The sequence below is a fragment of the Ciconia boyciana genome, chromosome 4, assembly GCF_034638445.1.
Source record: "Ciconia boyciana chromosome 4, ASM3463844v1, whole genome shotgun sequence".
Classification (NCBI taxonomy): Eukaryota; Metazoa; Chordata; class Aves; order Ciconiiformes; family Ciconiidae; genus Ciconia; species Ciconia boyciana.
In genome coordinates, this window is record NC_132937.1 from 16456100 (window position 1) to 16470085 (window position 13986).

A 13986-nucleotide genomic window follows, 5' to 3' on the forward strand; every position below is an offset into this window, starting at 1 on the left:
TGGCACCTTCGCTACTTTCTTCTACAATGTTTCCTCCTTCGTTACAATAACTTTTCAGTATCTTGAACATCCTTGGGTAGTTAAGATACATCTATTGGTATTGCTTGGGAATATTGTTTTGGTTTTGTCCAAGATTAGTAAGCAATTTAAGAATGTCATCCAGAGATCTGTCCCAAGGCCGGATAGTTATGAGTGGCAGGGTGTGTGGGATAGCATGGGCAAATGCCTAGGACGGTGGGCACCTCCAATGTTTTGGAACTTCACCCCTGAACAAGTGCAGAATCCTGAAAAATGAGTAGAATATTTGGAAAAAGTATGCTGTCACCCTGACAGTTCTAAGGAGACACAAATCACTGCAACATGCTGGGATCTGGCCCGTGCCTAGCAAGCCCTGCTCAACACTATTCAGAACCCTCAAGGGGAAGAGAAGGTCTCTGGATCTGACAGAAAAGCAAAAGGCACTGTGGCTACTCCAGCCCCTCCTGCAACAGACACTGTGGCTACTCCATCCCCCTTTGCGACAGGCACTGTGGCTACTCCAACCTCGGCGACAGATACTGCGGTTACTCCAACCCCCTGCGACAGGCACTGCGGCTGAACGAGGGAACCAACCTGTGTCGGTATCAGTCTCCCCTATACACAAGAAGAAATCTTGGAAGTGAAAGTCAGCTCGTTTAGAAAGGGAAGATGAAAGACCAGGGCCATCACAGGGAGAGGAGGAGGAAGAGGAAGAACTCATGGACGCGATGGAAACCACCCGATCCCTATCCCTGAGTGAGCTGCGAGATATGTGAGAAGATTTCAGCCGTCGTCCAGGCGAGCACGTTGTCACCTGGCTGCTCCGATGCTGGGATAATGGGGCCAGTAGCCTGGAATTAGAGGGTAAGGAAGCCAAGTAGCTGGGATCCCTTTCTAGGGAAGGGGGCACTGACAAAGCGATTGGAAAAGGGGCACCAGCCCTCAACCTCTGGAAGCGACTCCTGTCAGCTATGAAGGAAAGATATCCCTTCAAGGAAGATGTTGTATATCGCCCTGGGAAATGGACCACCATGGAGAAAGGGATCCAGTACTTGAGGGAATTAGCCGTGCTGGAGGTGATTTATGGTGACCTGAGCAATGAGCAGTTATCCAAAGATCCAGATGAAGTCCAGTGCACACGACCCATGTGGCGGAAGTTGGTACGGAGCGCACCAATCGTCGTGTGCCAACTCATTGGCAATACTGACCTGGAAAGATGGAGAGGATCCAACAGTGGATGAAGCGGCTAGTCACCTCCAGGAATATGGAAGACAGTATCTCTTCCTCCCTCGTCTGAGCTGTGGAGAAGCTGGTCCAGAAACTCAAAGAGGGTAGATCCTACTCTCCACCTGTACAGACCAGTGTCTCACCTATTAGGAGTCAGCGTTCCTCTGCTCAAGAGAGAGACAATATAGAGGGTACACACCACGGGGCACCCTATGGTTTTACTTGCGTGACCACGGAGAGGACATGAGGAAGTGGATGGAAAACCTACCTCGACCCTAGAGGCGTGGGTACGTGAGTTGCAAGGAACAACAATCAACAAAGGGGGTTCTTCCAGGAAAATTGCTGCTCTGGTTTCCAGTGGACAGTTCCCTCAGACAGAGTAAAAGGGCTGATCTTACTCCTGATTTTAATGAAGGAGCTCCTGACTTGTATATACAGGAAGTAGGTAATGACTACTATGACCAGGACTAGAGGGAGACAGGAGATCCAGTTTTTAGGAATAAAATGGCAAGATGGACGTTGTCAGATCACAATGGATGTGATCAACAAAATAACAGCCATGTCTCCACCAACTAGCACAAAGGAAACACAAGCTTTCTCAGGCATTGTGGGTTTTTGGAGGATGCATATTCCAAATTACAGTCTGATTGTAAGCCCTCTCAAGTGACCCGGAAGAAGAATGATTTCCAATGGAGCCCTGAGCAATGACAAGCCTTTGAACAAATTAAACGGGAGATAGTTCATGCAGTAGCCCTTGGGCCAGTCTGGGCAGGGCAAGATGTAAAGAATGTTCTCTACACCACAGCCGGGGAGAATGGTTCTACCTGAGCCTCTGGCAGAAAGCACCAGGGGAGACTTTGAGGTCGACCCCTAGGGTTTTGGAGTTGGGGATACAGGAGGATCCGAGGCCTGCTACACTCCAACTGAAAAAGAGATATTGGCAGCATATAGAATCATAGAATCATTAAGGTTGGAAAAGATCTCTAAGATCATCTAGTCCAACCGTCAACCCAACACCTCCATGCCTACTAAACCATGTCCTGAAGTGCCACATCTAGACGTCTTTTAAATACCTCCAGGGATGGCGACTCCACCACCTCTTTGGGCAGCCTGTTCCAATGCTTGACAACCCTTTCAGTAAAGAAACTTTTTCCTAATATCCACTCTAAACCTCTCCTGACGCAACTTGAGGCCATTTCCTCTCATCCTATCGCTAGTTACTTGGGAGAAGAGACCGATTCTCACCTCTCTACAACCTCCTTTCAGGTAGTTGTAGAGAGCACAAGGTCTCCCTCAGCCTCCTTTTCTCCAGGCTGAACAACCCCAGTTCCCTCAGCCGCTCCTCATAAGACTTGCTCTACAGACCTTCACCAGCTTCGTTGCCCTTCTCTGGACACACTTCAGCACCTCAATGTCTCTCTTGTAGTGAGGGACCCAAAAGTGAACACAGTATTCGAGGTGTGGCCTCACCAGTGCTGAGTACAGGGGCACAGTCACTTCCCTACTCCTGCTGGCCACACTGTTCCTGATACAAGCCAGGATGCTGTTGGCTTTCTTGGCCACCTGGGCACACTGCTGGCTCATATTCAGGCGGCTGTCAACCAACACCCCAGGTCCTTTTCCGCTCGGGGTAGCTTTCCAGCCACTCTTCCCCAAGCCTGTAGCGTTGCATGGGTTGTTGTGACCCAAGTGCAGGACCTGGCACTTGGCCTTGTTGGAACCCCATACAACTGACCTTGGCCCATCGATCCAGCCTGTCCAGATCCCTCTGCAGAGCCTTTCCTACTCTCAAGCAGATCGACACCCCTCCCAATTTGGTGTCATCTGCAAACTTACTGAGGGTGCACTCAATCCCATCATCCAGATCATTGATAAAGGTATTAAACAAGACTGACCCCAAAACTGAGCCCTGGGGAACACCGCTTGTGACTGGCCACCAACTGGATTTAACTCCATTCACCACAACTTTCTGGGCTTGGCCATCCAGCCAGTTTTTTACCCAGCGAAGAGTACACCCGCCTAAGCCATGAGCCTCCAGCTTCTCCAGGAGAATGCTGTGGAGACAGTGTCAAAGGTTTTACTAAAGTCCAGGTAGATAATATCTACAGCCTTTCCTCATCCACTAGGCAGGTCACCTTGTCGTAGAAGGAGATGAGGTTGGTCAAGCAGGACCTGCCTTTCATGAACCCACGCTGGCTGGGCCTGATCCCCTGGTTGGCCTGCACATGCCTGTTGAGCGCACTCAAGATGAACCGCTCCATAATTTTCCCCGGTACCGAGGTCAGGCTGACAGGCCTGTAGTTCCCCAAATCCTCCTTCCGGCCCTTCTTGTAGATGGGCGTCACATTGGCAAGCCTCCAGTCATCTGGGACCTCCCCTGTTAACCAGGAGACTGCTGATAAATGATGGAGAGTGGCTTGGCAAGCTCCTCCGCCAGCTCCTCAGTACTCTCGGGCGGATCCCATCCGGCCCCATAGACTTGTGAGTGTCCAGGTGGCGTAGCAGGTCATTAACTGCTTCCTCCTGGATTATGGGGAGTTTATTCTGCTCTCCATCCCTGTCTTCCTGCTCAGGGGGCTGAATACCCTGGGGATAACCGGTCTGACTATTGAAGACTGAGGGAAAGAAGGCATTAAGTACCTCAGCCTTTTCCTCATCCTTGATGGCAATGTTCCCCCCTGCATCCAATAAAGGAGGAAGATTCTCCTTGGCTCTCTTTTTGTTGTTAATGTATTTGTAAAATCATTTTTTATTATCTCTTACAACAGTGGCCAGCTTGAGTTCTAGCTGGGCTTTTGCCTTTCTAATCTTCTCTCTGCTTGACTTGATGAGATCCCTGTACTCTTCTTGAGTTGCCTGCCCCTTCTTCCAAAAGTGGTAAGCTCTCTTTTTTTTTTTTTTTCCTGAGTCCCAGCAAAAGCTCCCTGTTCAGCCAGGCCGGTCATCTTCCCCGCCGGTTCGTCTTACGGCACATGGGGACAGCCTGCTCCTGCGCCTTTAAGACTTCCTTCTTGAAGAATGCCCAGCCTTCCTGGATCCCTTTGCCCTTCAGGACTGTCTCCCAAGGGACTCTCTCAACCAGTGTCCTGAACAGGCCAAAGTCTGCCCTCTGGAAGTCCATGGTAGTGGTTTTGCTCACCCCCCTCCTTACTTCGCCCGAATCGAGAACTCTGTCATATCATGGTCGCTAAGCCCAAGACGGCCTCCAACCACCACATCTCCCACCAGTCCTTCTCTGTTTGTAAACAGCAGGTCAAGCAAGGCACCTCCTGGTAGGCTCACTTACCAGCTGTGTCAGGAAGCTATCATCTTCCACACATTCCAGGAACCTCCTAGACTGCTTCCTCTCTGCTGCGTTGTATTTCCAGCAGACATCCAGTAAGCTGAAGTCCCCCACGAGAACAAGGGCTAGTGATTGTGAGACTTCTGCCAGCTGCTTATAGAATGCTTCATCTGCCTCTTCATCCTGGTTGGGTGGTCTATAACAGACACCCAGCAGGATATCTGCCTTGTTGGCTTTCCCCTCATCCTTACCCATAAGCGCTCAACCTTATCGTCATAATCGCCGTGTTCTACACCATCGAAACACTCCCTAACATACAGAACCACCCCACCGTCTCTCCTTCCTTGCCTATCCCTTCTGAAGAGCTTATAGCCATCCATTGCAGCACTCCAGTCGTGAGAGTCATCCCACCACGTTTCTGTGATGGTGACTAAGTCATAGCTATCCTGCTGCACAATGGCTTCCAGCTCCTCCTGTTTGTTGCCCATGCTGCGTGCATTGATGTAGATGCACTTGAGCCGGGCTATTGATTTCACTCCCAACATTGGCATGCCACCCTTAGGCTCCTCTCTAGTGAGCCTGGTTACATCCCCTTCCCCCTTCAAACCTAGTTTAAAGCCCTCTTGATGAGCCCCGCCAACTCATGGGTGAGAATCCTTTTCCCCCTTTGAGATAGCTGAACTCTATCCGTCGCCAGCAGGCCTGGTGCCATGTAAACATCCCCATGATCAAAAAAACCAAAATTCTGCTGATGGCACCAGCCTCTGAGCCATGTGTTGAGCAGGTGAGTTTCCTTGTTCCTTTCGGTATTCTTCCCTGCCACTGATGGGATTGAGGAAAACACTACCTGTGCTCCTGATCCCTCAACCAATTGCCCCAGTGCCCTGAAGTCCCTTTTGATCACTTTTGGACTTTTCTCCGAAACCTCATCATAGCCAACCTGCATAACCAATAGCAGGTAATAATCAAAGGACCGTACCAGACCAGGGAGTTTCCTAGTAATGTCTCTAACCCAGGCCCCAGGGAGACAGCAGACTTCCCTGTGGGCTGGGTCTGGTCAGCATATTGGGCCCTCTGTTCCCCTCAGAAGGAAATTGCCTATGACAATTACCCTCCTATTTTTCTTAACAGAGGCAGTCGTAATACATGGGGCTGGCTGGCTTACCCAAGGCAACCCCCTGGATGGACCTTCACCTACATCCTCATCCTCATTTGCCTGGCCCTCAAGTTCCAGAGCCCCATATCTGTTGTGTAAGGGCAACTGGCAAGGTGAGGGAGGCTGGGGGGTCCACCTGCCGCCCCGAGCAGGGACCTGTTTCCATTCCCCCCCGTCTCCTAGGTCCTCTCCTCCTGCTGGGTGGCAAGAGGGTAGGGGATCCTCTGCTTCTTGTGGAGCCTCTATCAGCTGCCTTGGCCTCAGGGATGGTAGGGTGTGGCTCCACCAGTCTATCTCCCTCTCACACTCCCTGATACTCCTTAACCTTTCCACTTCCTCTTTCAGCTCTGCCACCAGGCTGAGCAGATCATCCACCTGGTCACACCGAAAACAGTTGTTGTCTCTGCTGCCCTCCGGTATGAGTGACAGGCTCAGGCACTCCCTGCAGCCAGAGACCTGGACAGCTTTCATTTGATCCCCCAGCCCTTGAACAAAACTCAGAGCCAGGCATCTTGGAACAAGCTTTCTCAAGGAAGTCTTGACTTGGTTTTGCATGGAGTCTCTCCCTGGGAGGGCAGGATTTCTTTATGAGATCTTGACATTGTGCATTAACCTGCAACATCTACCAGCTCTGGTGAGAAGGCTGCCTTCTCTTTGTGCATCTGCAGTGCTCTGGCATGGAGATGAGATAGGAGTGGATGGGGATGAGACAGGACTGGATACCAGAAGCATTCAGCTTTTCCCTGGGCTGTTGTACTGACTGCCTTTTGGCACTTGGGCAAAGCAATTAAACGAAACTTGAGGTTTCTTTACACGTGTGGAGGGCCCTTTTCTCAACTGCTTCAGGCACAGAGTATAAACATATAATTATCTCAGAGGTGTTGAGGGCTGAGCTGTGGAAGTTCATACAAGCTCCGAGGATGAAAAGTGGTAAGTGGTGATTGTAAGTGGCCTGTTTCAGTGGGAGCCACACCAAACCCTTAAGCAGACAGTGTCCCCTCTCCCAGGTCAGCTCTGCCTTTTGGCTGAATTGTTCTCCAAGTCTTGGTGTCTTGCCTGACAAGCCAGGAAAATATACACTATTCAAATCTGCTGTTGGAAACAAGACCTTAGCTGATACACTACTTACCACAGACAACATGTTAGTCACTGTTGCTCCCAGATAGGCACTGAAGAATGCTGTGAAAAAGAAAGTTAGTTCCTAGTGAGTTCAGTTGCTCATGGAGGAAACCAGCAAGGACAAACATCTCTCACATTGCCTTGGGTAGCTCAACCAATATTTATGACCATGCCTGGACAGACCCCTCTTAAAGCTCTTTCCTGTGCACTGTGTCCCCTCCAACCCAGAGCTCATGGAAAAGGCAAAACAAAAAAAGAAGTGGAGTGATGAAAAGTGTGACTCTGGAAACAGAGGCTTTTGAAAAATGCAGTGATGTAGAAAGTATGTAGCTTGATGGATGGGGTTACATCATAGGAAAATAACCCTTCCACCCCCATCTCTCCTGCCTCTAGGGCTAGAAGGTGGGTCAACGAGATACAAAGCTAAATCTTTTTTATATGAGCACTGAATGAGCAATAGTTTCACTCCCAATCCACAGTTTCACTGTGATAATGAAATTTCATATGGAATTGCCTTATAAATAATTCTTCAATCATTCTGTGTTGCCTAGCTCATGCCTTTGGTATCCAGTTCAATAGACTGGGGAAACTGTGCTGTCTAACTCCAGGTGCAGACTGATCTTGAGCTCCAGTTTTCTCAAAGTTTAGATATGTCCTTCTCCAAAGAAGGAATTTGAGCTGGTATCTGTGATTGGAAAAAACAGTATAATTCATCCAGCAATGTTGAACAAACACAATTAAAGCCTCAAAACTAAGCATTTAATTTCAGAGACCTTCGTTAATCAGTGTCCACTGATTGCATCTCTTGTTTTGAACAGCACTCTTGGCTGAAAGTGAAAGCACTGCTTTTATTTTGTCAGGGTACATTAGAGCAATGGCTCCAACATCCGGCTCCATCATTCATCAGTCTCGCCTAAGTCCGTCTGCCTGTCTAGAGGTGGCCATCTGGCTTCAGCCCACCTCCAGTATAAATGCGTCTTGTCTCAATTCAAAAGAAAACACAGCAGTAGTGAAAATCCATAGGGTACGTACCACAGGCAATTGCCAGCAAATGTGTCTGCCAGGTGAAAGCGTAGAACATGCCTCCGATCACAACGCATGAGAGGGAGCTGTTGTAGCCCCGCAAGCTGGAGTAGATTTTGCTAAAAGGTGTTGCTAAGCTCAGTGCTGCAAAATAAGTCAAAGATGTGTCATTCCTTGGCCAAAGAGATAAAAGCAGCTAGAAATGGCATTAATTCAACTTTTTAGGGCTGTAGCCTGCATATGTACACCAAGTTCCTATTTGTAGTCATGTTGCTATGGTCTAAGACTAAAGCCACTTTAATCTAATGCAATCGTAGCAGAATTTCCCTGGTGCTGCTGAGCTGAATTTGGCCATACGATTTCAGCAGAAGATATACGAGTGAACGAGCATACATGTGAACTCTAAATGCATCCCTGAGGCCTGCACGTTCAGACTGATGGCTATGGCTTTCATTAAGCTGCTCCTAAAGCCATCAGAATATATTCAGAAATGAAGTACTTAATGATAAAACTTCATTTCAGCCAAAAATACTCTTCTTTCTTGTGATCATTTCCACCATCATAAAATGAGGTAAGAGAAAGGGGTAGTCAATCAAAAGAATTCTTAAAACAAAGGTGTATACATTTTTTTTTCCAAGCAGTGATTCTCCAATGGAAGAAACATTTGTGGCTGTAAATGCTCCACTCATTGCAGTTCCTCTTTTATTCTCCATGCTTTTATATAAATCTGTGACACAAGTCAAATCCTTACCTTCCAGCATCCCCACTGCTGATCCAATTGCCGCATGCAGACAAATGAGCAGAGAAGAGATAAATAAAGCAATTAGGAAAATTCCCCCAGTCCAGAGGTTATCAATCACAGCCATAAACCTGACCCACCCCGACTGGAATGGATTGCAGGAGCTGCAGGAATTAAAAAAAAAACCACAGTTTGTTATTGGCGTCGTAATTTCTTTTTTTTTTTTTAAATCTATTTTTCTTGGCCAGGTTTGTGTTCGGCATTTGTTGGATGCAGTCTCTCTTTCTGGACTGTAAGTGGAAAGTTTGAACACTTCTCAGGAGACAGCAGGGCATTTCCACAGGGTTTCCCCTTCGATGAAAATGAGTCATGCCTTGTTCCCTAGCCATGAGCTCCTCTGCTGGGTTTTTGCTCTAATATCAAAGCTAAATGTCTTTTGTGAAAGGACTTGGAAGGGTTTGCTCATCATCTTTACACGTGCTGCTGACTTGGCCATTTTTGCATGCTGTTATGGAGCATGACAGTGAATCTAGGAAATGGAAGTGCTCAGATAGATGATGCCTTTGAGAAGATATTTGCTTCTGAGTGGGCAGATCCGAGGATGAAATGGCCAATAATGGCTTGGCCAGAATTACAAGACTTTACTCAGATAAGACTGGATCCCTGATGTGTTTACATACCTGAAACTCCCTTGGGATTCACTAGGAATATGAATGAGACTTGCTGGGTTGGTGGGACAGACCCCAACTTGGTTACAGCTTAGAGATGGTTTTAAGACACTTTTTGTCAAAATATTGTGTTCCCCCACATGGAACAGTGCATTTATGGTCCCCATAAAATTATGCACCATGGTAAACATTCTTTTAGAAATGTCACTTGTGGATTGCTATTTAGTGTCAATTAACTTCCTTTTCTTAATCACTCCCTGGGAACCCCTCAAAATAGTCCACTGAACTGTAGGGGAAAGCTATTACTCTGGTATCTATGTTGTTTACCACACTATGCAGGTGAACAAATTTTTTTATTTTAAAGGTCCCACTTGAATATTAACTAAAAATATGTGAACATGTGCCTGCACCCAAGTTTTTAACTGTTCTTCCATAGTAATATCTGCTTTCTCATTTCTAATCAGAAAGATGCAATTTTAAAAACACAGTACTCTCTACATGGAAAATTAAATTAACCTGTGAGTTAACTGGTAGTCTCAGCACAACCTTATCTATGGGGTGCTGATCAGTATACACACAGTAATGGTTAATTAAGTTTTAGAGGCTCTTTGAAGATTATAATTTAGATCCAACTGTAAATGAAATATACCAGATACCAAAAAGATTCTTATTTTCAAGCTATCAAAAATGTCAATTCCTAGAGTAAACCTTTGTGTTTTGGATAATAGCTATCTTATAAATGCAATTTTGTATTGCCAGGCCATAATGCAGTAACATAAAGGAAGATAATATGATTCTATAGTGGTTTTCTTTGTAAATGGAGAAGGCTATTATCTTTAGGGCATCCTACCATTGGCATTTCAGCATCCATCCAGGTGATGTTTGGTGTTGCTGTTGCGGGCTGAATGACAGTTGTAGGGAAGAAGAGATTATGGGGTCCTGATGCAGCCAGATAGAGGGTCAAGACCAAGTTGAAAGGCAAGCTGAAAACAGGCAGATCCCACTTACAGAAGACTGAGCCTAAAGCGCTGGTGAAAACAGGGCTGAAAGAACAACAAAATGGTCTCAATAGGAGCTTATCAGCTAGGCAAAACGAAACACCAAACGAACACCCACCAAAAACGAACAAAAAAAACCCCTGCAGGAAATTCACTCTATTTTTTTAAAAAAAGCTGTTTAATTTCCTCAGTCTTTCTGATAAAATCAGAGATATGCTAGGGTCACTTGGTAATTTCCTACCCTTCCCAGGGCAGTTAGCAATGTACAGATTCCTGTCATGTTATGCAATATATTGGGTGAATTTGGTGTCCATGAAGGAGCCAAGATCCTCCACTCATGTGGAGGATCCAGTGATTTAATGGAGTTATTCCACAGCTCAGTCTCAGTGCTTACTTTTTGGTTTTTATTACTTGAAGTGGACTGAATTTAGGACACCTGTATCAGGTCTGAGCGAACTGTAAAGGTGGCTGTGTGTCCTTGTTCAAGCTTATGGATCAGAAGTAAAGGCTGACATCAGAGTTGTGCTTATTACAGTGAGTATAACACTACATGAACTTCAGGCAGACAGATGATGCGTGGTTTAGCAATCTCCAATTAGACATTTGGGGGTGAAAGACCAGCTTTCAAAATTTTTGCTGTCCAAATACCTAGCCAATTATGGTGTCATGTATATAAGTAAAGTATTATTAGTTGTTTGTTTTCATTAGCATCAACCATCATGTCTTGGGACCAGTGAACAGCTTCTGTGCCTGGAGAGGTAAATTTTCATGACATTTTTATATGGTGGTTTAAATAGATGAAACGCTTGTAGTTGTTGGTGATAGGGAATGGTTAAAATAATGTTCCTCTTGAGACAAAAATTAATTGATGCATCGCAGCAATATGGCTAACATTTAGGGCATTGAATTACATATGATCAGCCATCGATTTTCCTTTTCCCCATTGGGTTTATTTGTGATTATGTGGGTATTTTATTTGTTTCGGGATTACATTCAAGTTTAAAAATGCAAATAATGATACAGATTTAGTAGCACATATGTGCCAGTTGTGTTTCTTTCCCACTGTAGTCTGTATAGTGCGTAAAAATACAACAGCTCAGTCTCAGTGTGGGGACACTGGGACTGGAATAAGAAGCAGAGGAGCCATCCGACTTACCACGTCACAGACTGTCGCGGATGGAGTGAGAGTGCACTTCACTCGTAAGAGAGAAGTAAAAATATAGTTTATTGATACAGAATAGGGAGTTAACAAAGTTCAATGCGACAGTGTTTTAACAAGATTCAATGGCAAGGCACACTTGATTATTTACTGCATAGAGGACAGGGTCAGACAAAACTGTCAGGGAGACCCTCCCGTTGAGTCATGAGGTTCAGAAAAGGACCCCCTTGCTTTCTAAACTCCTTCTCAGAGAGGAGTCTAGGTGCGGCTAGATCCAGTCCTAGTCCCAGACTTGGTCAACGGTTTATATCTAAAGGATTATATGTGCGCAATCAATCCTTTATATCACTTAGCTAAGATTTCAAAGTTTAGCATGCTATTAGTCACTTACCGAGGATCTGTTGCAGCAAGGAATCTCTCAACCTCAAGGAGTAACCTTGAGAGGCGTCCCTGCTCAAGGGGAGATCCTGGCGTGCAGCCCGCTGCCGTGCAGGAGAGCTCAAAGGGCCCTGGGCTGTCCACTATTTAAGGAGTAAGATGATTGACTTATGGTCATATTTGCATATCAGCAAGAGGTTTAGATCACTGCTTCAGGCAGCCCTTGGCTACTTTGTTGCCATTCGTCCTCAAGGTCCAGCATAAGCTGGATGCAGCTATCAGGATGACTCCCACTGATGGTTACTGCTTGTGCAGGGAGCTTGGGGGGGGGAGCACACGGCCACACAGACACCAGTGCTACCGGCAGCAGAAGCCACCAGTGGTAGTCTCCCTTAGCAGAGAAGACGGCCATGAGCAATCCCACCAAGACCCCATTATAGCCGTACAGGCCTGCTGCAATGGCTGATCTATGTGAAAGAAACAACCATCTTGAAATCTTCTCCCCTGTGGGTGCTTTGCTCGCATCACCCCCTCCCTCCCCATGCAGTTGTGACTCTGTGATGATGACCTGCCAAGGCTCATGCACCGACCTTCAATTTCACATGCTTGAGTCCCATGTCCTCTCAGCCCCAGCTACCCCTTCTGCAATTATGTCCAGTGTCCCTTTGCATCAGATGCAGCTGGTGGGAAGATCTGTCTAGTCCTACCAGACCAGATACATAGCCAGTGAAGGCTAGATACATGCTTTTCACCCATGTCGCTTGTTTAACACATAAGTCAGCATTGAAGTGACAGTCTGGTTTTGAAGGGGAAAAGGATGGACTTACCTGTCCTGACCCAGAATAAGTGCTGTTAAAGTTGAGACAACCGTTCCTAAACAGCCCGTGAGTGTCCACCATGGGTTCTGCACCAGGAAACCAGCAACTACAATAAGCCCACTGAGGGGGTTGTTGACAAACATCACCTGGGATATCCCATGCAGCACCCAGTCAATAAATTGGATCATGAGAGGTTTATCTGGAAGAGATCAGATTAAATAATAATAATAATAATAAAAAACCCCAACAAAATGCACAGATGATACTGATTCGTGATGGCTTTTTTGAAACTCAGGAAGAGTTTTGGCAGTGGAACTTGGCAGCATGACTGAAGCAATGAATCAACAAGACTGTAAAACCTGACTGGGATTTATTATGGTCTATACTGAAGTCTTACAGCTGGAAAACTGAGATGAACAGTGTGGTTGCCAGTCCCCTGTTATAAAGTACCCTGGACCAGTTTCATATGAACCAGCTAATTTATGATGTCTGTGCCTCAGATGGCAAATCATGTGTGTATCCTGTTGCTGATTTATTATGGGGACCAAACACACCTACCTATGTGTAATTTAACTTCACAGTGGCATTAGGCTTGACAGAAATTGCTCAGCTGAAAGGACAGGGAGCATTATGAAGAATGGCAGAGCACAGAATAACCATCCCGGGTTATGTTCTGTGGGACTAAATTTGCTTTGTACATGACATGTTGGAGGTAAATGTCATCTCAGTCATCCTCAGGATTTAAGCAATATGTGAATCTCTGCACAAAGCTGATTTTTTCCCTACAAAATGGAAATAAATCAGGGCAGAGGTAGTTTCTGTAATACTTCAACTTGAATCACGTTACTGAGAAGTTAGTTATTACTCCTTTGATGTAATTCTTTGGAATCCCCTAATTAGTCATGATGAAGTAGCTTTACCTTTTAGCCAGGCTCCAAATTCCTTCATGTCTCCAGTGATGTACCCAACAGCTCTGCAGACTCTCTTCCCAGCTTTGCTCAGTGGATTCTGCTTTATTGGTTTTCTTTCCCCCTTGGTTTCTATCTTGACATCAACATTATTTTCCATGTTGATGTTCTGACCCTTTGGTAAAATTCAAGGGGAAAAAAGAGAGTTCATTACAATGCCTCTTACCGATCCCTGTTTATTCTCTCTACGACATATTATTGCTCACCATGTGTTATTTTGGAGCCAGAAAGAGGAAAATCCTTGCTCTGAACACCTGATTCTCAAGTGTCCATGAGCACATTCTCTCTTCATGTGCTCTTGGGACCCTGCACTGTCCTTCCAGACTTTCATGCAGTCATAGACTTGAACACCAGAAGGAACCACTGAGCCTTGTGTCATAGCAGTATTTCACCTGATTTTAACACCCTGCTCAGCTATACCATGTTTTCTAG

General features: G+C 46.0%; 1 protein-coding gene across 1 annotated transcript; it reads right to left on the reverse strand.

Annotated features, from left to right (window-relative positions):
* Positions 1-1264: 1264 nt before the first annotated feature.
* LOC140650841 (urea transporter 2-like) lies at positions 1265-13654 on the reverse strand. The gene is given in 10 exon segments (XM_072859642.1): positions 1265-1367; positions 2944-2975; positions 6817-6863; positions 7836-7970; positions 8578-8680; positions 8682-8729; positions 10084-10276; positions 12107-12235; positions 12596-12785; positions 13507-13654. Coding segments are annotated over 10 exon segments (1128 nt in total).
* Positions 13655-13986: the final 332 nt, after the last annotated feature.